At 34.2% G+C, this 25784-nt stretch overlaps 1 protein-coding gene across 6 annotated transcripts in view; it reads right to left on the bottom strand.

Moving 5' to 3' along the window:
• ADK (adenosine kinase) overlaps positions 1–25784 on the bottom strand; it is a 550282-nt gene that overhangs the window by 466138 nt on the left and 58360 nt on the right. For 4 of the 6 annotated variants that reach the window (XM_070782218.1, XM_070782222.1, XM_070782224.1 and 1 more), the window contains exon 3: positions 9504–9557. The exons of the other annotated variants lie outside the window; for them this stretch is intronic. In XM_070782218.1, coding sequence (XP_070638319.1) covers positions 9504–9557 — 54 coding nt within the window. The remainder of the gene's footprint in view (positions 1–9503; positions 9558–25784) is intronic. 6 annotated transcript variants of the gene reach the window in all.

Raw genomic sequence — 25784 nt, 5'->3', positions numbered from 1 at the left:
TTAACCCTGTTTCTTCTAACACTAAGTCTAGAGCACCATTTATTTCATCAAAACAAAAGGCGGCAATTTAGGATAAATCCTTTGAGGCTTTAAGGTTTCACCACTAATAACATACATTTTTCATTCATCTAGCATATACGCATGAATATATGACCAAGTCTAATACTAAAATTATCTCATAAAGGAAGAACTCATAAAGGAGTTCTTCTCCTTTATGATAGGGCTAATAATTTTCTTTTAAACAATAAAACATTTACACAAACATTTCAAAAGTTTCATAATCCAAGTATAACAACAGATAAGAAGAAACTACGAAATTCTAGAATTCTAAACTGATAACACAGTCAAAAATTCACCGGAAGGGTGAACTCAGGTCACAGATTAGTTTAGAATCATTTTTTCAGTTCAGTTCAGTCGCTCAGTTGTGTTCAACTCTTTGCGACCCCATGAACCATAGCACCTCAGGCCTCCCTGTCCATCACCAACTGCCGGAGTCCACCCAAACCCATGTCCATTGAGTCGGTGATGCCATCCAACCATCTCATCCTCTGTCATCCCCTTCTCCTCCTCCCTTCACTCTTTCCCAGCATCAGGGTCTTTTCAAATGAGTCAGCTCTTCACATCAGGTGGCCAAAGTACTGGAGTTTCAGCTTCAGCATCAGGCCTTCCATTGAACACCCAGGACTGATCTCCTTTAGGATGGACTGGTTAGATCTCCTTGCAGTCCAAGGGACTCTCAAGAGTCTTCTCCAACACCACAGTTCAAAAGCATCAATTCTTCGGCACTCAGCTTTCTTTATAGTCCAACTCTCACATCCATACATGACCACTGGAAAAACCATAGCCTTGACTAGACAGACCTTTGTTGACAAAGTAATGTTTCTGCTTTTTAATATGCTGTCTAGGTTAGTCATAACTTTCCTTCCAAGGAGTAATCTGTAACTGGAGAAGGAAATGGCAAACCACTTCAGTATTCTTGCTTTGAGAACCCCATGAACAGTATGAACCATTTGTAGTTGCCTGAAATAATTTCAATCAATGCTAGTTTGGGATTCTTACAAAAGTCACCTGATTAGTTTAAAAAAAAAAAAAAGGGAACAAAGAATCTGAAATTACATTTAGTAATTCCTAGAGGCACAGCTTCAGAAGCACACATGATAATGTTATTATATGGCACCTTTTAAAGATCAACTTAAAAAGCAATATAGTGAACAGTTACTGTACAAAGATCATGACTATACATTAAAAAATCAATTAAAAAATATTTCCCAAACAACAACACAAAATGTTTCCCATGTAAGAGGCATTGGTAGCTTAGAATAAAATGTCCTACGAAAGTATTATACATGAAATCAAACAACTTGGATCAAAGAAGACTGCTGTGTTCTAGAGAAAACAGTTCCAGTGGTGATTAGATTATGAAAATTCTGGATATTCAAACAAATAACAAGTAAAAAAGGAAAAATAATTTTAATATCATTTCACATTATATGTGATTATAATATGTATATAACGAAACTAAATTACAAGTACAAATTTGACATTTTGTAAACTTCTCTAAAAGTTTTTAGAATTGAGTTGGCCAAAAAGCTTTGTATTATACCCTCTCCTTGGAAGAATAAGTGCCTTGTATTTGGAATTCAGATACACGTAGCATTTATTTGATTAACTGTCCTCAACTCACTCAGTGAGTCTGAGGTAGTTCCTAAAGCCATAATACTGTAAAATTAATTAGCCATTGAGCCTTGATACAGTTGAGTTCATTATAATCAGTGAATCTGCCAATGAGTATCAACCCCATTTATTAAAAAAAAAAATCATATTCTCAAGGAGCTGCTTGGTGTGATAAAAAAGCAATTAATTGGGAATCAGGAGATTTGGATTCTGGTCCAATGCTGTAATTAAAGGGCAGGGTAACCCAATTCTAGGGCTCATTTCTAGAATCTTGCATTCTATAATGTAAAAGATATAAAACACTAACCATGTAACCTCATTGCTGGTCCTAGATGTTCTTTATTTCAGTTTTGACTTTTCACTTCCCAGGCTTTCTTTTATCTCTTTGGTATTTGCAATGAACAAAATCTATCAGCTTTATAGGCAAACATTCTTATATTACTCTTACAAAACAATCCTGATATTTTCAAAGAATTACTAAGTCACACCATTAATAATAATGAATTTAGGAACATATCAGACAATGCTATTGATTGTCTCCAACGGCTCTGAACATGTTTTCAAACGTGCCACTTAAATACTTAAAAATCTTCCCTACTGGTTAATAAACTGGGCATTGTTAACAACTCTAAGAAATTCTGATGTTTTGACACTGAATCAAAGATTAAGGTCTAACAGTGTCTTTCCCCAGTGGCTCAGACAGTAAAGAGTCTGCCTGCAATGCAGGAGACCCAGGTTCCATCCCTAGGTGGGGAAGATTCCCCTGGAGAAGGAAATGGCAACCCATTCCAGTATTCTTGCCTGGAAAATCCAGGGATGGAGGATATAGTCCATGGGAGGCTATAGTCCATGGGGTCACAAAGAGTCGGACACGACTGAGCGATTTCACTTTCTTTCCAATACTTCTACTTCATACCTCTTACATAATTCATTCATTTTCTCCCATTTCATCATAACCCTAAACTGATAAAAACTTAAATATATTATACTTATTGCAAGACAAAAATTTTTTAATTCAAGGACTAATTCTAACAAATACAATTTTCAACACAAAAAAACAGTCAATAAGGAGAATTCATTCAGTAACAATAAGTAAAATATGCTCCATATCTAGAAGAGCATGAACTGTTCTAGAGGTAAAGGTAAAAATTCACCCTTTATCTTGGCAACTATATTTAAAAGCCAAGTAAATAAATGTGAATCTCTTCTAAAAAGAGGCTTTCCCCATGCTTTATGGAGTACAGGAAACTGAAAAACAATTCTCAGATATCAAGTTACTTCTGTATGTGCTAAACAGCATGAATTCTTTTGAATTTACTTATATTTGCCTTTGAAATTTATCTCTTACTCAAGCCAATTTTTATCTTTCCTTATCTGAATCTTTATGATCTGATCTCAATATTCTGTTCAATGTAATATAGATTTATATATTCATAAATAAAAACAAGAGTTCTATTTCCTATAACTGTAGATGTCCAACAGTAAGAGAATGCACTATTACAAAGTCTCTAATTACAAAACTTTTAAAATGTGAACTATTAACTGGGGAGTAAGTCTACATTGATCAATGTTTCACTTTAAACACTGCCTAGCATAGCAATTGGTAAGTAGGTGAAAAAAGACTTATTCAATGAAATAGTGATATTTTTCTCATTTATTTTAAGTATCTCCACCTAGAAAACTAAAACTCTAGAAGACTGAGGAAAATCTGTAGAAGACTAATGAAACCAATTCATTATTGGATCACATACAGTGCAAAGTATAAATTCTATACTTGTGGATTAATCAGATCCCAAATTTAATTTCTTGGCCTTCCCCACTTAAAAATCACCTCTTAGCATCTTCAGTACACAGAAAAACAGCAACTTGAGAAAAGCCATTATGCTTAAAACAAACAAGTGTCACTTTCGTTGCTGACCAATCTTCCCTGTTTTAGTGCATGTCAGTCTTCCCCAAACAAGGAAATAACAAGTACACGTGACTAAATGTATATGGAGTCTGAATTATGACATCTTGGGTACTAAGAATGTTTTAAGTAAAAGCATACTTAATATTTACCACAAAGTAATATCAAAATAATGTTATTATACTCTCCTATTGGCATATAAGGAATTAATGTAGACTTTCAATAGGTCAGTTAATTTAATGTTGCATTTTTACAACTTAAATCAAGATTTTCAGATTATAATTAAAAAGCAAATAATACTGTTTTATAGGAATAAAGCATGGAATTATTAATTTGGATAATTTTATTTGTTTTATAGCTACACCTCTTATGATATTTTTAAAAGCTTGGTCTTAAACATAAAGAGATCTCAGCTATTTTAAGTATAAAATACAAATGAAATTATTTATAAGCAGCTTTCATGAAGGGCTGCTGCTGAGTTTTTTTAAATTAATATTCTGTTCTGACAGTGGCATACCCAACTGAAAGTTTTCTTAGGTGTACAGGTCAAAAACTACAGAGAACCAGCAGTCAAAAGAATTAAGATAATCAACCAATGCCAAATCAATCAAGCATGCACTAACAAATGTAAGATCGTTGTTGCATAAGCACTAGTTATTAAGAAAGAAGACTTCATTTTGCACTAAAAAAAAAATTAAGTTGTGTCATTTCAACCTTTAGACCCTCATTTTTATGTTTCCTAACTTAGATCACCAATTATGATCATAAAGTTGAAAAAGTTCATCCTGAAACAGATAATATATTTAATAACCAATTTAAATTTAGGGAATTTATCACTTTCATTCTTTTTTCTGGTTACAGAATTAACACAACCCATTAGAGAAGATTTAAAACACACATAAAAGGACAAGGAAAAAACCCAAAAGTCACCCACAACCGTACCACCCTCAGTCCTACTATTCTACCACAGTTCTCTTCTATGATATCTGTAAGCAAGCTTTTTCAATTACTTAATCATTGTGATATTAAATATTTTCCTAAAAACATGTTAACAACTGCATAATATTCTATACAGTTAACTATTTAACTGCACTGGAAAAAGAGAATAAGTCATTTAAGATTAATCCAAGAGTATGGCACTTGCCTTTTAAAACAGTTGAAAAATTTGTGTTTTCTGTAAAATGTGTATATATTAAGTATTTAAATCCTAGTAAGATTCTAGACTCCTTTCCAACATCTTTTTTAAATTTAAATAAAGTAAAGCAAAGAGTAATCTAGAAAACATGCAATTTTTTAATGCTAAATAGTGACAAAATAAAAGGTCTAATCAAAAAATCTGCTTCAATCAATAAAGCAACTGTATTTTCCTGTCATATCATACAATTTTTTGTAGAGTATTTGCATTAAATTAATCTTTCATCACACTACACACCTTGAAGAGTTTCTCTACTAATTATGACAAATTTGAGCTAAATACCTACCTCTCTTTTCCAGTCTCTGGAATGGCCTAATAATACTCATTTTAACCACGGCTGGCAAAGATTAGGAATATACCTAATTTTCCTACACAGCTAATTATGGAGAAATGGTAGAAAAATAATAACTCCAATATACTTTTAGTGATAAATGTTAACTTACAAAAATAATTATTATGTAATATATTCAAAGAGAAATAATCTACAAGAAGAATGCAAATACAGAAGATTTTCCATTGCGAGAAGAAAAAATCATCTATCCAAATTTAACACATTCAAGGGGAAAATATGATGTGAAACCCTCAATCTTTTGTTTCTAAATTCAGTCATAAAAAGTGGTATTAATATTCATGTAGCCTAAAGTCAAGCAAAACTTCTTCACTGAGAACTACAACGCACTGCTGAGTATTAAAGAAGAATTAAACACTGTTAAGATGTCACTTTTCTCTGAAATAGATTCAACACCCCCATGATAATCCCAAAAGGTCTCTGTGAGGAAACTGATAAGCTGATTCTAAAATAAAAGCCAATGTAAAGGATCTAGTATATTCAAAGTAATCTCATAAACAAAGCTGAAGGACTTATAGCAACTGACTTCAATATTCACTATACTGTGTTACTGGCATAGAGTGACAAGTAAATCAACAGAACAGAATAAATCCATATTTCTAAGGTTATTTGATTTTCAGCAAGAGCATCAAAGCAATTCAGTAGACAAGTAAAGTCTATTCAGCAAATGGTGCTGAAGTAACTAGATATCCATCTAGGTAAAGAAAAATGAACCTCAACATCTACCTCACATCATAGACAAATATTAACACATAACAGATCACAGACCTAAACAAAAGAAGCTCAAATCACAGTTTTTAAAGAAAAATATGAGTATCATCATAAATTGAGGGCAGGCAAAAGTTTTTTAGAGGAACATAGAAAGCAATAATCATAAAGGCAAAAACTGATAAATTAGACTTTATAAAAATTTAAAACTTCCTTACCAAAAGAAACTATTAAGGGGAAAAGGTATGCCTGGGACTGCTGACATAGACTGGTACCCAGAATATATACAGAATTTCAACAACTCATCAATAAAAAGACAAAACAATCCAATGTTTTTCATCAGCAAAAGATTTTACAGATTCTTCACCAAAGAAAATACATATGGCCAATTAGCAAATGAAAAAATGCTCAATATCAATTGTCACCATGGAAATGAAAATTAAACCACAATGAAATGCAACTACATATCCACCAAAATACCTAAAATTAGCAAGACCATCAAACACCAAATGTTGATGAGGATGAAGAGCAACTAGAACTCTCACATATCGCTGTCAGGAATGTAAAACAGTCCTGCTTCAGAAGAAAATCTAGTCGTTCCTTATAGAACCAAATATAATGTTACCCTATATCCTAGTGACTCAGCAGCAAATCTACTCGAGTAATTTTCCATGAGAAATAAAAACATGTTCACCAAAAGACTTGTACAAAAATATTAACAGCAACTTTATTCATAGCAGCCAAAATGAAAGTAAACAGCCTAGATGTCCACCAATAAGAAAGCAGATAAACCATGGAATGTTAATATGCAATAAAAACAAATTAATTCATACAACATGAAAGAAGCTAAAAACATACTGAGTGAAAGAAGCACTATATAAAACAGAACAGACATATGACTCCATTAGTAAGAAATTTCAGAATAGGAAAACCTTAATCTATAGTTGAAAAAGAATCATAATATTCCTTTCGGAGGGTAGGAGCAGAGAGTGACTACAAAGAGGAAGAAGGGAAGAATTTTCGGGGGTGGTGATAATGTTCTTCATAGAGAACTGGGTCACAAACATTCATGTATCTGTCAAAACTCAGCAAATGTACACTGAAGATTTGTGTGTTTCAATATATGAATATTTTTACATGTAAATACAAAAAACTTTAAAAGACTGAACTCTAGGTGACGGTATGCATGTTGAAATACTTATGGGGAAACATACTGATGTCTGCAATTTACTTTTGAGATATATTAAAAAAGCAGATGAATTCATGGATGGACAAAAGAATGGACAGGTAAAAAAGTAAGTAGAGTAAAATGTCAATGATAAAATCTAGGTGGTGAGTATATGGTTAATTATATACTGTACATTTTTCATAATAAAGTCAAAGAAAAACATCAGTTTATCCTTGAGGGTCAACTATATCATAGATGGCTAGAGAAATTGTAAATGAATGACATTAATATGGGTTACATATTAAATAATATCAAAATATTTACACTATTGCAGTTTTCTGGTATTTTTAATATTGGTCATAGTACTGGAGTAGGTAGCCTTGTCCCTTCTCCAGGGGATCTTCCCAACCAGAAATCGAATCAGGGTCTCCTGCACTGCAGGCAGATTCTTTACTAGTTGAGCTACCAGGAAATCCCCAAAGAACTTCTAGGTTGACCACCTAATTCCCAAACCAAAAAAGCTCTGCTATAAGACCTATAAATAACAAGCAATCAACCAATGGTACAGTTACAATCATGTACCCTCATTCACAATTTCTAGTTATAAAGAAAAAAATTACATAAAACTCCTTGACAATAAATTTGAGAACCCACTTGGAGATCATAATTAAATGAATTATAACTAAATGAATCATAATTAAATGAATTTTATAACAAATATAAAAACACTGGTAAAAGGCTAATATTAACAATGGGATATACCAACATTAAGAACTCTTAGAGAAATCCTTTCCCTACACATTGAGCCTACCATTTTATGATTAATATGATGGAAGGCTAACATAATAATGAGATATATCAATTGTAAGAACTCTTAAAGAAATCCTTTCCCTGCACACCGAGCCTACCATTTGATGATTAACACTTTTCTACAATCTCTTCAATAAGAGAAAAGGAAGAAAATAATTTGGAAAAGATCCAGGACACAGTTTTTTTAAGCAGTTAAAAGTACTCAGAAAAATCATTATTTAATCTTGGGAAGAAAATAAGAGTCTTGGAAAGTACTTAATCTACAGAAAGTTATTCTCCATAAACATGGGTACAAATGAAGATTTCATTTAAACTAAACAGCAAGGAACTTGAATTAGATGTCAAACATCAAGGAAACAACCAAGGAAGTCTGTAAAATTCACCAATGTATTTATAAACAGGATAGAACCTTAACTATCACTGAGAGTAAATGTGGTCTGCACAACACTGTAAGTCAACTATACTTCAATTCTAAAAACATATAATAATAATACTAATAATGTTAAGTCCAACCTAAAGGTACAGTAAGCCTCAAACTCTTAGCTCTACATTATTACTTGATATTAAATACTTGCATGATAATTAATGTTATCAGAACTTTATTATTGCATGATGGAGAAAAAAAGGTAGACTACTAGAAAAGAGAACCATATAATTTTTTTTTTAGCTTCCATCCTGGAACAATCCTATGATATTGAAAAATAAGAGATGAATTTTTAAAACTACCAAGTCTGTAATTTTTAGCTAAAAACCTCACAGTTCCTGTAACACAGTAATTTTTTTTAGATACTACCATAGGGCAGAAAAACAGCAACAGAGATATTCCAAAATCATATATACAGTTACTTTACCTGAAAGAGAGAATCCTATGAATACCAAAAATTTTTAAAGAAACAAAGTTATATTCACATCTACAATTTTAAAGTGTTTTTTTAACCTTGTGCTAAACAAGCTTAAGCATTTACTTTTTCGTAAGGTGACAAAATCATGTCTCCACCTTAAGCACAGGGTGGAAGTCAACTGAGCAAGAGCCAAAATTAACAATGACAATTTAATACTTTATCTGGGGAAAGAAACAAAACAACTTATTTCCCAATATGCCCTTAGTCCAGATGATGGGATCAGTTCAGTTCAGTTCAGTCGCTCAATCGTATCCAACTCTTTGCAGCTGCATGAATCTCAGCACACCAGGCCTCCCTGTCCATCACCAACTCCCGGAGTTCACCCAAACTCATGTGCATCGAGTCAGTGATGCCATCCAGCCATCTCATCCTCTGTCGTCCCCTTCTCCTCCTGCCCCCAATCCCTCCCAGCATCAGGGTCTTTTCCAATGAGTCAACTATTCTCATGAGTGGCCAAAGTATTGGGAGTTTCAGCCTCAGCCTCAGTCCTTCCAATGAACACCCAGGACTGGTCTCCTTTAGGATGGACTGGTTGGATCTCCTTGCAGTCCAAGGGACTTGCAAGATGATGGGATACAATAGTATTAAAACATATTATAATGTGCATGTGGTAACAACTTTGTTAACCTTATGTAGTATAAATTATCCTAATCCTACTAGGATTAAGAACATACTACTAGTTACATCTTTAGATTTTAAAACCTCATGGAATTTTAAAAATCAGATTGTTTACACATCTAATCCACAGACAGAGTCTAAATTATGGATAGCCTAGGGTTTAATGCACTTACAGTTCCTTATGTTTCTCTTCAGCCAAAATCTGGTCATTAGGTTTAAGAGAATACCTGTAACACAGAAACAAAAATATACTAGTAAAATAAACATATGAGTATGTTTGCCTCATGGACATCTGACTGTAGTCTCTACATACAGCCAGTTGAACCCAAGCAAATAAACACTACTACACTGATAACAGGTCTCTATCTTAATTGAAAAAACATGTGTGAGTTCTTTGATGCTCTATTAGTCACTTCCACCAACACCACCTCAGTAAGGAAAGGGAGATGTACTTGACCATGCTTTTAAAAAATGAGGTATCTTCAATATTCTTCTGTAGTGACTCATCCATAATGTTACATTTATCCAGCAGTACAAAATTCAAGAAACTACTCCAAGGTTAAGATTTAATAGTTCACAAAACAATACAAAGTTATTCTTTCATTAAATATATAGTAGGGCTAAGAGTCGGACACGACTCAGCGACTTCACTTTCCCTTTTTACTTTCATGCATTGGAGAAGGAAATGGCAACCCACTCCAGTGTTCTTGCCTGGAGAATCCAAGGGATGGGGGAGCCCTGGTGGGCCGTCGTCTATGGGGTAGCACAGAGTTGGACATGACTGAAGCGACTTAGCAGCAGCAGCAGCAGCAGGGACTTCCCTGGTGATCCAGTGGTTAAGACTCCACGCTTTCAAAGCAGGGGGAGTGTGGGTTCTTACTCTGGTCTGGGAACTAAAATCCCATATGCCATATTGTACGGCCAAGAGAGGGAAAAAAGCAATATACAGTAAACATTTATTATATACCAGACTATGTACTAAGTAATGTAACACAGGAGGAAAAATAAGCTTTGGAATTCTTAACTAAACCATTAACTAGCTTAGTGACCATAGGCAATTGTTTCAACTATAAGTTTCCCTGACTATAAAATAGAGGCTACCATAAATATAAGAACAGGGATATTCCAATATCATATAGTTCATACTACTAAAGGTCACAGAAATAGGCAAACAACAAAGGACAGGTCTGCAATTTCCACTTGTACTCATCCTTTTCCTAAAACTAACTGTCTGACAGCAGAGAGGTCATCTAAATCTCCTTTCTTGCCTCCCCTTCCACAAGTGCCTTTATTCACTTTATAAAAAGAATGGCACACATCTTTTCCATCCTGAATGTAACCATACTGCAATGCCTACGTATAAAAATCTCTGAAGTATTAAACAAGGAATGATTCATAATACTTGGTCTTCAAGGCCTTCTTCAAGTACTACAAACTGACTTTATGGCTTCCTGTTTTACACACTATTACAGTAAACAATGAAGACAGAAATTTAAACTGAGGAATTGGGATAGAATGTTCTATTTTCAGATATATTCAGAAGTTGATTACAATTTTCATTTTAAAAGTTCATCATTTCTAGCCCATGTTCATCATCAGAGAATACATTCCTTTTCAAGTAGAGTTCTGTGAAGCAAAGCTAAGAGAATTTCTAAAAAGGAACAAGAAAGACAAAGTCAATTTATTTCTTCCAAGCAACACTCTTTAAACAAGTCTTCTTGCCTTACATTTATCTACCAAGGATTAAGATTCAAAGATGGTTGTTACAGGAACATGAATCAAATCAATTTATTTGAATTGAAAAAATGAAGTCAGACTTCTTACATCATGAAAGTAAATCTCATTGGTGTGACAATGAAAGAACAGTTTTGCCAAAAAGGTTTCAAGATAGACAGTGGCTTTAAACTGAATAAATGGTTTTGGTTAAAACGTGTTTAAGTCATCTGATAAAAACATCTTACCAAAGAAACATCCTTTGACATAGGTATATTGAAGTTAACAAGATTTAGCTTTTCTCAATACTGCCTGAACAATGCCTATGAATAAAATACCAACATATAATTACTACTTAATATAATTACATTAAGAAGCTTTAATAAAGCCTTTTTGGTATACTTCCCAGAATTTCAAGTCTTTAATGACTCTAATGACTCTGGCAAGTCAGGTGATTTCTATTCTTTGCTTCCAACAAAACTGAAAAAGGTCTTAATCAAATTATCAGCTGATAGATAAATAAAAATAATTCTGATGATAAATCATTTGACGTTAGAAAAGTTCAAATAATTGAGTAAAAATTTCTGAAACAAAACTGTCCATTACCATTCAATTAATTATATAAACAGAGTACTCAGAATTTAGATCTCTAAAAGAAAAAAAGGGGGGAAATAAAACTAATGCTGAACATTGTCTTACTGTAGCACTGGGTATTATTTATCCACAAAAGGTTCAATTAATTGAAAAAAAGATCAGCTTCATCCATCTCATTAAAAGATGCATTTCCAAAAACTTCTCATTTTCTTGTTTAATACTGATTTAACATTTAATACATTTACATTGTTTTATTAATTGTATGCTAATTAAAATAACTAGAAAAAATATTTTAAACTTGACTTCATACATATAGTTGTTCAAAGACATACGACAGGGTGATCAATATGCAAGAAAGCCTTGCATGCATAAAAATACATTGCCTTCATAATGTATACATAATATATTATGTGCAAAACATAATCCATGCATAAAAAACACATCACAAAAGGATGAAACCTGGTGGGAAAGTATAATAAAAATACAAATTTAAACAGAGAAAGGAATATAAATTTTTTAATGTTAAGAAAGAAGTTGTTTGTATCTTTTTATAAATGTATAATGAATGGTAGGTATCAAACTACTATGGTATTTAAGACTCCAGTAAAAGAATGATTTACCAGTTTTATTTAACATTAAAATATAAAAATCATAAATACTTAAATGACTGAGGAAGTACTTACTTATCAAAACATTTTCATGGAAGTTAAAAGTTTGAAACCAGTGGATTTGATGATATCTCTCAGCAAAGTGCTTGATATATACAAAATAGGAACTCCATCAATATAACTTTCCTTTTTTTTTTTAACATGTATCGTGTACTTAACAATGCTGTGGCACAGCATTAAACACCTTTAATATTAGCTCCTTTTTTAGGGGGCCATACCACGAGGCCAGTAGGATCTTAGTTTGCTGACCAGGGATTGAAGCTGTGTCCCCTGAAATGGAAGTAGGGAGTCCCAACTATTACAGCACCAGGGAATTCCCTTACGTTCCTTCTCTAGATAGTGAAAGAGAAATAACAAACATGTCTTGCCCTTATGTGTGTGCTAGTCACTCAGTCGTGTCCAACTCTTTGTGACCCCATGGACTATAACCCACCAGGCACCTCCGTCCATGGGATTTTCCAGGCAAGAATACTGGAGTGGGTTGCCATTCCCTTCTCCAGGGGATCTTCCCAACCAAGGCATCAAACCCAGGTCTCCTGCACTGCGGGCAGATTCTTTAGCCTCTGAGCTACCAGGGAAGCTGTCTTGCCCTTGGGATCTCACAATTCAGTAGACAAATCAGAATAAAAGTAACCACTCATAGTGTCATAAGTATTGATATTACAATACAGTTAAGTACAATATAGAAAAGGGAGTACTGTCTCTTTTGTAAGAGTCAAAAAAAAGGACATCTTTTATCTGTTGCCCAACTTTCTCTTCCTCTCCCATTTCATCTCTTCTGTGCTCCTTTCCCATAAAAAACCTTTCCTCCTTTTAAAGAATTGTGGTGCTGGAGAAGACTCTTGAGAGTTCCTTGGACAGCAAGATCAAATCACTCAATCCTAAAGGAAATCAACCCTGAATATTCATTGGAAGGACTGATGCTGAAGCTGAAGCTCCAAAACTTCGGACACTTGATGCAAAGAACCAACTCACTGGAAAAGACCCTGATGCTGAGAAAGATTGAGGGCAGGAGGAAAAAGCGGAGACAGAGAAGGAAATGGTTAGATGGCATCATTGACACAATGGATATGAATCTGAGCAAACTCCAAGAGATAGTGAAAGACAGAGGCCTAGCGCACTGCTAGCGCACTGCAATCCATGGAGTCAGACACAACTTAGCGACTGAACAACAACTTTTAAAGTCTCAGGGTAAGAATTTAAAGAGAATAGTGAAGGTAGCCCATAAAAAAGATCCATATTATAGGCAAGAAGAAGCCAAGGACAGCTTAACTGTGATCAAATCACCCAAAAGACATTCTACTTTGCAGATTCAAGTACATCTTCAGGTCCTCAACAATAAATTTACAAGATCCATTATTTTTCTTTTTTTATTTTTAAATTATGAAAGTATGATAACACATCTACAGGAGACTTGGAAAGTACAGAACAAAGTTACATGTAGTTCCACTATATATTACAATTATTTTCTTAAGTAGATAAATCTTAATTTAGTTGAAATTTCAGTATCAAACTCTCAAAAACTAACAGAATGAATACACAGAAAAGTAGAAGGATAAGTAAATCTGAAAAGTACTATGAACCAAGCCAAAATAATTAAGATTTATATAATTTTCACACAACAGTATGATAAAAATTCTAGTTTCCACAGACTATAAATCAGGAGACACTGGAACATACCCAGGGACATAAAATAAGGTACAAAAATTTCATGGTCTAATACAGTCTATTCGGTTATTATGAGGAATTATGTTAGAAATCAAAGATATCTGAGAAGAACCCACATATTTTTAAGTACAATGTAGCATTCACCAAGAGAGACCTTTGATTATCTACTGAAAGCCTCAATAAAGTTAAAAGACTGAAAAAACACAGAGGGTTACTACAGAGAAGAAAGCATTTAAATGAGAAATTAATGTCAAAATGCAAGATCCATTTTAAACTATTCTACTGGCAGATTAGCTCTCTAATCCCAAACTTTAAAATGTTCAGTCTCTCCTTAGTATTTCTTTCTCGGATACGATTTTCCCCTGCCCCAAGCCAGGTAACTTTCCATCAGATCTCAATAACCTTTATTTTTCTTTGTCTTTGCTGGTTTAGTCAGTTTTATCTTCCTTATTTCTTCCTTGACTCTTGCACCCTCCTTCTTAAGAACCTGACCTACCACCAAGAGCAAGCCAAACTGCAGGGTTTGAGGACACAGTTATATACTTAAAACACTGCCTCAAATTCATTTTGGAAGGCAAGATATAAATTACAATTATAAATGTAAAAGTAAATATGCCATCAGGTCCACAATCCTTACTAATAAAATGGAGCTACTTCTCAATGAAACATTTAATGTTAATATTTGCTTTTAAAATGTCTGTTTAAATGTGGGACTAAATTAAATGCAGTTCTCTTTTTCATTTAGTGGATCTTGTTCTGCCAACCTAACTTCTGTTGGCAGAACAAAAGATATACAGATTTTTTAATCTCTTATTACATTTAACTTATTCTCTGAATATTCAATGTTTTAAATTAATAAACTTGAAAGGGAAAATTCAGCTTAGTAAGAAAAAGAAAGGAGAGCTATACTTCAACTTTCTACTCTGTCTTCTCCAGAATAATACAACACATAAACTATTTTTCACTTGAGTTTTGTTTCCTAAAGACATGATTAAACAGATGTTCTGCTTTTATATCATTTGTTAGATTCAAACATGAACATAGTTCCTAAAAAAGCCAGAGACAGCATAAGGGTACTGTGGTATTTCTCAACCTTTTTTCTACCTGAATTTACCAGAGGGAAAAGACATACACTCCAGTCATCAGGAGATGAAGAAGCAGGAGAGAACACAGGCAAGGGCCCTCTCTATCTTGCCTGTGGTCTCCACAAAGTCTGAGTCTTCTGTACGAGACTGAAACAAATATTATTCATTCAAATATGTTATTTCCCTGAAGATTAGCATAACTTAGAACTTAAGGCTCAGAAAGGTCTTTGAAGAGATTGTTAAGCCCCAAAACACCTCGGTCATAAATGAAATGCCCTACCAATGTCAGATAGTTAATGCCAAGCTAAGACTTGCTATACAGAAGGATGTTAATAAATAGTCCATAAATATTTGCAACTAAGATTGCCTTCTTGAGAATCAAACAAGTAAAATTCTAGAAATCTACAAATATTACCATATAAACCAAAGAACCTTAATGGTATCCTGCAAAGTTCTATAAAGTTGACAGAATCAATCAGATAGTGTGGATAGAGCAAGATTTTAAACTTAACATGCTTAAATGGTTCTTGCAACTGAAAACTAAAGGTTGATTAAAACATATTAAGGGAATTCCCTGGCAGTCTAGTGGTTAGGACTTCATGTTCTCACTGCCTGGGGTCTGGGTTCAATCTTTGGTTGGGGGACTAAGATCCCTCCAAGGTGTGCACTTTGGCCAAAAAAAAAAAAAAAAGAAATGTTAGAAAGCACAGAGAACTATATTCAATATCCTATGAGAAACCATAATGGAAAGATTATTTTTAAAAAACGACCCAGCAATCCCCCTGCTGGGCATACACACCGAGGAAACCAGAATTGAAAGAGACACGTGTACCCCAGTGTTCATCGCAGCACTGTTTATAATAGCCAGGACATGGAAGCAACCTAGATGTCCATCAGCAGATGAATGGATAAGAAAGCTGTGGTACATATACACAATGGAGTATTACTCAGCCATTAAAAAGAATACATTTGAATCAGTTCTAATGAGGTGGATGAAACTGGAGCCTATTATACAGAGTGAAGTAAGCCAGAAAGAAAAACACCAATACAATATACTAATGCATATATATGGAATTTAGAAAGATGGTAACGACAACCCTATATGCGAGACAGCAAAAGAGACACAGATGTATAGAACAGTCTTTGGGATTCTGGGGGGACGGGGGGAGGGGATGATTTGGGAGAATGGCATTAAAACATGTGTAATATCATATAAGAAACGAATCGCCAGTCTAGATTCGATGCAGGATACAGGAAGCTTGGGGCTGGTGCACTGGATGACCCAGCGGGATGGTATGGGGAGGGAGGAGGGAGGGGTTCAGGATGGGGAACACATGTACACCTGTGGCGGATGCATGTTGATATATGGCAAAACCAATACAATATTGTAAAGTAAAAAAAAAAAAAAAGAATATTAAAAAAAAAAAGAAAACTTGAAAATAGGCAAGTACTTAGGTCACAGATATTGTTCTGAGCCCTGAGGATACAGTGATGTACAAAACCAGATGTAGTTATTACATATAGAGATTATAACTATTCTCATGACATTACAGTCTCTTGAGGAGGTAATTATAAATATACAAATCATTCCAATAAATGAAAAAGTTTAAAAAAAAAATAAAAAAATAAATTTTCTTCTAAAAAAATAAATAAAAATTAAAAACCAATGTATATATATGTACTATTGAATCACTTTGTTGTACCGCAGTAATTAACATAACATTGTAAATTAACGATATTTCAAGTTAAAAACATACAAAAAAGACCCATACTAGAAAGGAAGAAAAGGGGGATCAAAAGTGTTAATCTACTAACAAGTAAGGCTGAAATTTAAGAGGCTTGTAGAGAAGGAAATTAAGAGTAAACCACGGAGTTAGAATGCAAAAAATAGCAAAGTTATAATGTTTGTGAAAATAATACTTTAAATTCTCATTAGAAAACTAGATGAGGATTAAAATTCAGCTAGATGAATTCTACCAAAAATTTACAGAAGGGCTAACACCTATCCTACTCAAACTCTTCCAGAAAATTGCAGAGGAAGGTGAACTTCCAAACTCATTCTATGAGGCCACCATCACCAAAACCAAACAAAGATGCTACAAAAAAAGAAAACTACAGGCCAGTATCACTGATGAACATAGATGCAAAAATGCTTAACAAAATTCTAGCAAACAGAATCCAACAACATATTAATAAGATCATACATCATGACCAAGGCAGCTTTATCCCAGGGATGCAAGGATTCTTCAACATTTGCAAATCAATCAATGTGATACACCACATTAACAAATTGAAAGATAAAAACCATATGATTATCACAATAGATGCAGAGAAAGCCTTTGACAAAATTCAACATCCATTTATGACAAAAACCCTCCAGAAAGCAGGCATAGAAGGCATATGCCTCAACATAATAAAAGCCATATATGATAAACCCACAGCAAACATTATCCTCAATGGTGAAAAATTGAAAGCATTTCCCCTGAAGTCAGGAACAAGACAAGGGTACCCACTCTCACCACTACTATTCAACATAGTTCTGGAAGTTTTAGCCACAGCAATCAGAGAAGAAAAAGGAATCCAGATTGGAAAAGAAGTAAAACTCTTCACTGTCTGCAGATGACATGATCCTCTACATTGAAAACCCTAAAGACTCCATCAGAAAATCACTAGAGCTAATCAATGAACATAGTAAAGTTTCAGGATATAAAATTAACACACAGAAATCCTTTGCATTCCTTTACACTAACAATGAGAGAACAGAAAGAGAAATTAAGGAAACAATTCCATTCACCATTGCAATGAAAAGAATAAAATACTTAGGAATAAATCTACCTAAAGAAACAAAAGACCTATATATAGAAAACTATAAAACACTGATGAAAGAAATCAAAGATGACACAAATAGATGGACAAATATACCATGTTCATGGATCAGAAGAATCAATATAGTGAAAATGAATATACTACCCAAAGCAATCTATAGATTCAATGCAATCCCTATCTAAAACTAGAACAAATAATTTCACAATTTGTATGGACATACAAAAAAACCTCAAATAGCCAAAGCAATCTTGAGAAAGAAGAATGGAATTGGAAGAATCAACCTGCCTGACTTCAGACTATACTACAAAGCTAGTCATCAAGACAGTATGGTACTGGCACAAAGACAGAAAAATAGATCAATGGAACCAAATAGAAAGCCCAGAGATAAATCCACACACCTATGGACACCTTATCTTTGACAAAGGAGGCAAGAATATACAGTGGAGAAAAGACAATCTCTTTAACAAGTGGTGCTGGGAAAACTGGTCAACCACTTGTAAAAGGATGAAACTAGAACACTTTCTAACACCATACACAAAAATAAACTCAAAATAGATTAAAGATCTAAACATAAGACCAGAAACTATAAAACTGCTAGAGGAAAACATAGGCAAAACACTCTCCGACATACATCACAGCAGGATCCTCTATGACCCACCTCCCAGAGTAATGGAAATAAAAGCAAAAATAAACATATGGGACCTAATTAAACTTAAAAGCTTTTGCACAACAAAGGAAACTATAAGCAAGGTGAAAAGGCAGCCTTCAGAATGGGAGAAAATAATAGCAAACAAAGCAACTGACAAAGAATTAATCTCAAAAATATACAAAGAGCTCCTTCAGGTCAATTCCAGAAAAATAAACGACCCAATCAAAAAATGGGCCAAACAACTAAACAGACATTTCTCCAAAGAAGACATACAGATGGCTAACAAACACATGAAAAGATGCTCAACATCACTCATTACCAGAGAAATGCAAATCAAAACCACAATGAGGTACCATCTCATACCAGTCAGAATGGCTGCTATCAAAAAGTCTACAAACAATAATTGCTGGAGAGGGTGCAGAGAAAATCTACCCCTCTTACATTGTTGGTGGGAATGCAAACTAGTACAGCCACTATGGAGAACAGTGTGGAGATTCCTTAAAAAACTGGAAATAGAGATGCCATATGGCCCAGTAATCCCACTGCTGGGCATACACACCGAGCAAACCAGAACTGAAAGAGACATGTGTACCCCAATGTTCATCGCAGCACTGTTTATAATAGCCAGGACATGGAAGCAACCTAGATGTCCATCAGCAGACGAATGGATAAGAAAGCTGTGGTACATATACACAATGAAATATTACGCAGCTATTAAAAAGAATGCATACGAATCAGTTCTAATGAGGTGGATGAAACTGGAGCCTATTATACAGAATGAAGTAAGTTAGAAAGAAAAGCATCAAAACAGTATATTAACTCATATATACGGAATTTAGAAAGATGATAACGATTACCCTATATGCAAGATTGCAAAAGAGACAGAGATGTAAAGAACAGACTTTTGGACTCTGTGGGAGAAGGCGAGGGTGGGATGATTTGAGAGAATAGCACTGAAACATGTATATTATCATATGTGAAATGGATCACCAGTCCAGGTTCAATGCATGAGACAGGGTGCTTTAGGGCTGGGGCACTGGGATGATGCTGAGGGATGGGATGGGGAGGGATGTGGGAGGGGGGGTTCAGGATGGGGAACACATGTACACCCATGGCTGATTCATGTCAATGTATGGCAAAAACCACTACAATACTGTAATTAGCCTCCAATTAAAATAAATTTATTTTTTTAATAAATAAATAAAATTCAGCTAGAGAAAACAGGAGGAAAAATAATAAAGCTACATTTAAGCCTCAACACAGAAATATACTCTTTGTATTTTAAAAACATCACTGATAATTATTCATAATGACTAGCTAGATATTTTCATTAAAGGAAATTTTTAACATTTGGTACTTGTAAGATATCACCACGTGGCTCTTGAACCACTTCAACAAAGCTAGCCAACTTTGTATCACACTTTCAATATACTTCTAAGTACATTTTAATCTGGCTTCTGTCCCTCTGTATCATTCCATTGTGATTTACTTAGCTGAGGTCACCATTGATATTGTACTGCTAAATCCAGTGGACTCCCTGTAGGTTTTATATTACCAATCTGTTACATCTGATACTATTCACTACTCTGTCATACAAGCTCACTATTCTTTGTGAGACCTGGTCTTAGTTCTCCCAATAAAAGTTCGCCATCTCCTTCTGTAACTCATCTACCCATTCCATTAAATGCTTTATCCTCCACCCCACTTCTCTTTTTATTTCATGTCTTTCGTGTAGAAAGGCTTATCTATTAGTTGCTTTAAACACTACCTATGGGAGAAGGAAATGACAATCCACTCCAGTATTCTTGCCTGGGAAATATCATGGACAGAGGAGCCTGGTGGGCTACAGTCCACAGGGTCACCAAGAGTGGGAGACGACTAAAGTGACATAGATGCAGGCTCTAGCTGTGCCTCTCTCACGGGACTTAGGCCTTCTGACCAGTATTAAAATAATTTTTGGAGGTATCAAAAAAAATTAACACTGCCTATATAATGATGGTGGTATTGGTGGTGATAATGAGGATGATAATGGTAATAACAGGTAACATTTACTGAATGGCATTAGGTCAAAGTACAATTAAATATAATCTTTATTTATTATATGTCTCTCCCACTGTGAATCCTCTACCAACCAGACACATAAATCACAGATGCTCCTAAATATGCCCATCTAGATAACACATATTTATCTCATCCATGAACAAACCTGAACCCAATCTCTTCATCACCTCTAACATGTCCTTCCTCCCATACTCCCTAATTCAGTTATAAATAACAACATCTAGTCATTCACCAAAACTAAACATTGGAACATCACTCCTGACTCCTTTGCTCTTTTCATTAAATCAATCAAATCTTACCTTTATAACACTGTATTATTGAACTTTCTCCTGACCATTTTCTAACTATAATGATTGGCAGGCAGATTCTTTACCACTGTGCCATCTTACCTTACCTTATACTTAACCAAATTCTGTAACGCTACAGTAATGAGTTGATTTCTTTCTACATTTGTTTCCTCGATTACACTACTAGCTGCTTAAAGGAAAGAAATTTATTTGGCAAAAGCTGACCACAAAGTAGATGCTCCAAAAAATATGTACTGAGTTCAAATCAACTGCTAAAAATGAACCTATGCTTAGGTAAGTCTTAAGAGTACCATTTTCCTCAATATTCAAAATCAGGTCTAAATACCAGAGAAGCCACAAGGAATACCATCTTATAATATCTGGGTCAAAATGAGGTCTTCATAAATAAGTCTGTGTTCATTTAGCATCAGTATTTTAGGTCTTATTTGAAGACGCTCCAGAGCAACTCACAATCAGTTACTTAATATGAAATAATATAAAGATTCCGAATCAAATATCAGTTTATTTCAAATTCTAAGAATATAGAATTCATTTTTTTTAAATCAAAATGGCCAACATCATCTTTCTTTTAATGAAAAGCAAAGGTAACTAGGCTAAAGGAAATATTCAAAATTCAGCAGCATTTCCAAATACCAGCAATAATCTAAAAAAGTGAATGGATTTCCCTGGTGGTCAAGTGGTTAAGAATCTGCCTGCCAGTGCAGGGGACATAGGTTCGATACCTGGTCAGGAATATTCCACATGCCACAGAGTAATGAAGCCTCCGAGCTGCAACTACTGAGGTCACGCACCAGATGAAGCCCATGAGCTCGCATGCTCTGCGACAAGAGAAGCCCCCGCAGTGAGAGCCTGCAGACACAACTAGAGAGCAGCCCCGCCTGCTGCAGCCAGAGAAAGCCCGCACGCAGCGAGAAGACCCAGCACGGCCAAAGATACATACATAACTTTTTTTAAAAAAAGACTCAGTATAAAGCTTTACTAGCAAAACAACTACAGGGCTATATAAGCTCAAGGACAGAAAGAAAAAACACTGAGAAGCTAGAAACCAAACTATAGATAAATTTTAAAATCGGCACTGCAGATCAGTGCGTAAAGGTAGACTATTCACAATACAATAATATAATTTTTGATTCCCTATAAGGAAAACTTTTAAAAACCAGATCCTTACCTCACATCATATACAAAAATCAATTTAGGATCAATTAAAGACCTAAATATACAAAGCAAAATGATATGACTTGCGGAAGAAAATATTGCAAAATAGCTATATATAGATTTAACTACAAAAATGTCAGAGCATCTCACAATTAGTTTTAAACAAAACAATGATAGCTTTTAACCTTATATACAGTCTTACTTGACACTCCAAATGTTTCACCTTTCAACTAATATACACTCATTTATCGAAGTAATTCATCATAAATTACACAATGATTCACCTCTAAATTGCTGACACTAAATAATCAGCAGTGAAATTTATGACCAACCCTTATTACTCATAGTATTTTTAGAGCAAACATTAAGTAATACCTTTCATTTTTGTTTACATTAATCAAGATTTACCTAAGGTTCATATCATTATTAAGGATTTATATCCATGAGAGAAACGTATTTCCTGAACTACTCTAGCTTCGCTTTTTAAAACTATTTTCATTGCAAATGATGATTTTTATTTCCAAGTACCATTTCATTAATTCTCTCATTTCTCTTACTTCTGTGGGTATTTATCTGGTGTCAGGGAAAATTAAGGCAAATCTGTCTTACAAATTCCTTCCCTCTGTTTTCCATCTCTATTTATACATTCCTTTTCCTTTACTCTCCATAATTACACCAATATCCATCTGGAAGTATTTATATGTTCCGTATTTCCTCCTCTCCTCACACCCACTGTGTCTCTTCAAGATGCTGGAGAAGATTATTTTCAATAGTCTACTTCCTATAACAAGTGTTCCTACTTAATTTCAGTTATAATATTTACATCAAATAATTACATCAAAACTAACTTAATTTTGCTTTTCTTTTAATTAGATAAAGATTCTAGTTTTTTCTTATTCAAGGGAACACCAGCTTTATAATCTTCAAGAACAGAAACTCTAGAAGAAATTTAATTTTTGAATATCAAATAATTATCTAGTTGATATTTCCAAATCATGGCAATGCTTGCTCTATTCTGGAAACAGGTCAATTGGAGGCAACATATCATCCTCCCAACACAGAACTTCATTGTTTTCAAACCTCAGCCAAAAAGAGAATTCTGGAGTCTTTCTGTTTTTGTTGTTGTTTCTTTTTTTTTGGCTTTTTTAAAAATTAATTTATTTCTTTTAATTGGAGGCTAATTATTTTACAGTACAAAGAAATTATTAATATACTGATAAACTAATTAAAACTGAACGTTAACAATGTTTAGAGCAAATAACACACATTTTTCTCATCTACACTATATCTATAATTAAAGGAAAACAGAATCACTCCAAAAATCTGGATGTATAATTGAGTTTTTCAATTTCGAATTAATACTTCCAGAGTAAGATAGCAGAAAATATAGAATACAGGTTTACAATTAAAACAAGCATGTATTTCAAATTACTGCACAATGCCTGATACATTTTTGGTCATGAACAAATGTCTTAAGCTCTGTTATTTTTTATGAGGATAACTACCTCATGAAGTTGTCATGACGACAAAACTAATATTATATAAAAAATGTACCTAATACACAGTGAATAAATGCTTCATGGTCAAATAATAATTGTCAAAAATAAATGTATTCTTATTTTTCTCCTTACCCTTGAAATTTTTTCAGATGGATTCTCCATGGCCCTTCTTTAGATCCAACCTTTGTGTACACCAGTCCAAAGTACAAAGACCACTGGAATATGATGGGTTCTTGTTCTTTAAAAAACTGCGCCGAAAAACTTGACAACATAGCACATGAAAAATGTATCTTCACTGAAATATATGTGAAGAAAATACCAATTCCCTCATTAGGTTTCAACACTGAACACAAAAGTCCACTTTAAAAAAGGCCTTTCATAAAATATTTCTCAGTCAGATGCTATCTACCAAGTTGCCTAACATATATCCAGCTCTGTGCTAAGAGTCATGTAAGAAAAAGGTATCGTGCAGTTCCTTTGCACCAAGAGCTGAGCGCATACAGAAAAAATTTACTAAGATACTTTTCTTAATTGTCTCTCTCCCCAGCAATGTTTATAAATGCTGCATGTGAGGCATATGCTATAGGTATTTAATTATAAACCTATACAACAGAAAAAATATTGAGCTTCCTCTCAAGAAATGAGAAAGCAGAAGACAGTAATGAGAGTCAAGAAAGTCAAAGGAAATCATAAATTAAAGGAAAAAAACCTCTCATTAAATTAAAACCACCACTTGTTTGACAAATTGTAAGCTGAGATCATCACATAAATTATACAAACTGCTAAACAGTTAAAGCAAAAGATAAGATCAGCAATCAAGAAAAGAATTGAATTAAAAGTAAATAAGAAATTGATTTTTATTAATCCAGAGATTGCTCTGACAAAGAAACCAGGCTTACTCATTTTGAATCCCCCAAATCGGGTATGTAGTTGTTAATTCTTAGTTTATACAACAGGTTTAAATTACCGATAATTGAATAATCTAATTAAAAAATAAAGGTAGTGAGTGTGGCATTGTAGAAAAAGAAACAAACAGGGTCAGGACATACAGATTCCATCTCAGGCTTGCACTGCTAACTATAATCAACAGCAAAAGCAGTAACTTCACTGAGACTGTTCCTTTGTTGTAAAATGAATAAAGAGATTTAAATTATCTCCAAAGTCCAGTTTGTCTCAAAATTCCTGTGATTGTATATGTCCTGCTACAGTACATACAATAACAGTGAAATACACACAGTCATACCCCTGGAACTTCCACTTAAATATGGCAGAAAGATTATCTACTCTTCCATCTAAGACTGTTAAAATGATGACAAAGGCACAGACACGCAAAAAAGCAAACATCTATGGGATCAAAAATAATATAAAAGAAGTAACTAAGCAGTACTGGCCAAAAGGTTTCCACAAATTTTCAGAAAAAGGAAAACAGATGAGGAACTCAGCAGTGCTAAAGAAACAAAAATCTCAGTTACAACTGAAAGAAGCTGCTTATGATAAGCAAGCCTAGTCCATCTGCAGAAACCCTAATCTCAGAAGATACACATAAGACATGGAGCCACAAGTAAGGGAATGAACTACTACCATCACCATCACAACCTACAATACCTGAAATAGAGATAAATTACCAGTTTATTCCCTCAAGAAACCAAAAAGAAGCATCTCTGAATGAACGACAAAAGGCAAAGCAGAGGAAGTAAAGAGGGACAGGTGAAACTGCCGACTTAATTACGGTACCCCTCTCACTGGCCAACTCAGAATAAAGCAGCCAGGCTGAAACTTTCAGAAAGCAAAATTCAAGACTTTTCTGGAAAGAAACTGAACAGATTCTTTAGACTTCCAGATATTAACATTAAGGGTCACACACACACCCTCAGAAAAATAGGCTTGTAGCATAACCAAGCCTTTGGTAGAGCCCAACATGAAAGGGACAGAGTAAAGGGACAAAGCAGTTAAGCAGTTAATCCTATTAGAGGATCGTAAGTAAAGAAAAAAGTATGGGAGACCCCTGTAAGTTACTGATCACTCAGTAAAGCGGGTTTGCTTAAGCACAAAGCTAAGCAAGCCTGATTAGCAACAGAAGCACGAAACATGCCCCCAGACAATAAAACACTGGTGGCATGAGATCCACATTCTGCCCAGTGAGCTCATTAAATTAACGATCCCTAGGGCAAAGTCTCTGCACATATAAAACACAATAATTTATGGAAGGGTGACATGTCAAAGTGAAA

Source organism: Bos indicus, chromosome 28 (assembly GCF_029378745.1).
Source record: "Bos indicus isolate NIAB-ARS_2022 breed Sahiwal x Tharparkar chromosome 28, NIAB-ARS_B.indTharparkar_mat_pri_1.0, whole genome shotgun sequence".
In the NCBI taxonomy this organism is placed as follows: Eukaryota; Metazoa; Chordata; class Mammalia; order Artiodactyla; family Bovidae; genus Bos; species Bos indicus.
Note: the sequence above shows the minus strand (reverse complement) of the source record. Positions and strands in the feature narration are given on the sequence as shown.